Source organism: the organism of the source record quoted next, unplaced genomic scaffold, assembly GCF_019419815.1.
Source record: "Pyrus x bretschneideri cultivar Hongxiangsu unplaced genomic scaffold, Pyrus_bretschneideri_v1 Contig35, whole genome shotgun sequence".
In the NCBI taxonomy this organism is placed as follows: Eukaryota; Viridiplantae; Streptophyta; class Magnoliopsida; order Rosales; family Rosaceae; genus Pyrus; species Pyrus x bretschneideri.
Genome location: NW_025999668.1, coordinates 1,280,096 through 1,282,594, shown reverse-complemented (window position 1 = coordinate 1,282,594; position 2,499 = coordinate 1,280,096). Strand labels below are relative to the sequence as shown.

Below are 2,499 nucleotides of genomic sequence, written 5' to 3'. Positions count from 1 at the left end.
AACTATTCCTATGCGCAATTCAATGTCCCTATAGGCGTGTGGAATGGTCAACAACATCACCAAGCTCCCTTGCTTGTGGTATGGAGCAAAAGTCAAAGGCATTAAAGATAGGATTAATCACCAAATCCTATCTTTAATACATTACTGATTAAAGATCAACTCAAACAAGTAAACAACCCTCATCATCATTAATCAAGGATACTTACCTGATAATCCTAAGATATTATCTCCTAATTAATATCTTCAAGATAATTCTTTCCTCATCCATCATACGGATGACTCGCCTTGGTCAATGTGGGAAGCCGACACGTGTAGGGCACAACCCTACCTTGGTCGGCCACAACCCTACCTTGGTCGGCCACATCCCTATAAATACCTCATCTCCACCATTTTTTTATAAGCTTTTGCTACGCAATTAAGCCTAAACACTCGCTTTTTTCAAAGAAATTGACTTAAGCATCAAAGATCCATTCACCAAAACCACCCCCCACCCCACATTGTGGTCGCGTGAAGCTTTGACCTTGATTAAAGGTGTTATTCTGTTTTGTATGTATAATTTCGTGAAGACCGAAGATGGTAGAATTTTGCTACTACTGTAGGGTTTCTTTGCTGAATGAGTGTTGTTCATCAGAAAGTGATGTAAGATTTTGTCCTCATTTGCGTTATCTTTTCATGTGGTTGAATGTAGTTGTAGTTGAAATTTTGTATTATTTTTTATTGTGTTTTTAATCATGGAAATGTATTCCAAGTTGATGACACTCTTCGTTTTATTTGATTAATAGAATGTATCTCTTAAAATAAATCCTTTAAGAAGAACTGCTTTTTTGTTAAAATAATTAACATAATTGAAGAATAATTCATAGGTGCAAAGGTAAGTGGCTGCTATAGCAAATGGCCATTTGTCGTCAAGCTTCTTTCTAAAGAGTTGGTTTATTTTATTTTCTAGATGCACTGCAAACATCAACATTCATTCATGCACTTCGAAATACAAATTTACAATATTCATTAATGCGCGTACTCCAATTTTTATCAATTGGTATCTTAAATATTTTAAACTTTTTTATTAATAAACCAACCAACACAACCAATTTCAAGACAAACAAAACGAATAAAATACAACTGAAACATTCCAAGCATGTGATCGATTGAAAAGAAAAACCAGTGAGGTTTCATAGGAATAGATTAGCCACCTCAATATAATAATATATATGTGTTACGACGCAAAGTTGAAAAGCCTTTCTCCATCTATATATTTAGCAAACCTAACAAGTCACAGCATCAAAAGCCATTCAGATTTACAAATCAAAGTCGTCACCATCAACTCTTTAGAAAAAAAAGCATTATCCCTTGCTATCTGAACTCAGAAAAATGTCAACAGAAACCAGCTCATGTTCCAACCGGGCTCTCTTGGAATCAATTCGTCAGTACTTGTTAGACGATGATTTTGAAACCCAGGTAACTGTTGGAACCCCCAGTCCCACATCGGACAGAGGGAGAAGAGAAGAGTGCTTTAAATAGAAATACCCCTCTCTAACTAACATCGAGGCCTTTTGTGATAAAACCCCACACCTGAGGATTGTGCAGGTGGTTAAGTGGGGACAATATCGGTGTTGTTGGAGTGGGCCCTCGGCCCGTCGACCTGAAAATTTCTACTGTAACATTTTTGGTCAATGTTGCTGAGGACTCACAAAGTAGCTGTCGAGGTACCTCAAACCCTAGCAATAGTATTCCTTTTGATGTTGAGGGTTTGGGTGCCACAATGGGAGTGAACCACGATTTGAAGACATCAAAAATACTAGAGGGGGCGGCGCATGAGCAGCACGCACCACAGAAAGGTCAGCATTTTAGGGGCGTGAGGCGGCGCCCTTGGGGGAAGTATGCGGCGGAGATAAGGGATCCTATGAAGAACGGGGCGAGAGTGTGGCTCGGAACCTATGAGACCGCTGCGGATGCAGGCTTGGCTTACGACCGAGCTGCTTTTAAAATGCGTGGCTCCAAGGCCAAGCTTAATTTTCCTCACTTAATTGGGACGCATGGTTTAGAGCCGGGTCGTGTGGCCCCTAAGTGTGGCTTATCGGAGCCATCATCTACGCCAGCAAGCTCATCAGATGAAGGCGGTTCTCCGATGCTTAAGCTGAGAAGGAGTGGAGTTGGCTTGGCGGCTAAAGCCCCACAGTTGGAAGAAGCAGCCGAACAGTTTCAAGTATTCCAACTGGATATATCAGCACTTGCTGCACCTGGCAGCCAAATTTTGGTTGAGGAGTTGAACGATCTTTCGGTAGCTGTGAGACAATAGAAGTAACTTTAGCCAAACATAATTGACCATATTTCATCGTGTATAACTCTTGGTAAATGATTGATACACATTTTTTGTGTACCTGCACATTACCATTTAATCATGATCTTTGTTTTTGTTTATCCAATTTAACAAATACAAATACAAAAAAGTGTCTAAGGAATCGCTTGAAATAGCTTTTTTGAGAAGCACTTATGCTCAGA

At 39.9% G+C, this 2,499-nt stretch overlaps 1 protein-coding gene across 1 annotated transcript; it reads left to right on the top strand.

The window, feature by feature from the left end:
* Positions 1-1,759: 1,759 nt before the first annotated feature.
* LOC103933375 (ethylene-responsive transcription factor 1-like) lies at positions 1,760-2,296 on the top strand. Its single transcript, XM_009343063.2, has one exon. The coding sequence runs from the start codon at positions 1,760-1,762 to the stop codon at positions 2,294-2,296; it is 537 nt and encodes a 178-aa protein (XP_009341338.2).
* Positions 2,297-2,499: the final 203 nt, after the last annotated feature.

Bases quoted from the DNA above. Each gene is read 5' to 3' on its own strand.
- LOC103933375 (XM_009343063.2), top strand. From the start codon at position 1,760: ATGGGAGTGAACCACGATTTGAAGACATCAAAAATACTAGAGGGGGCG.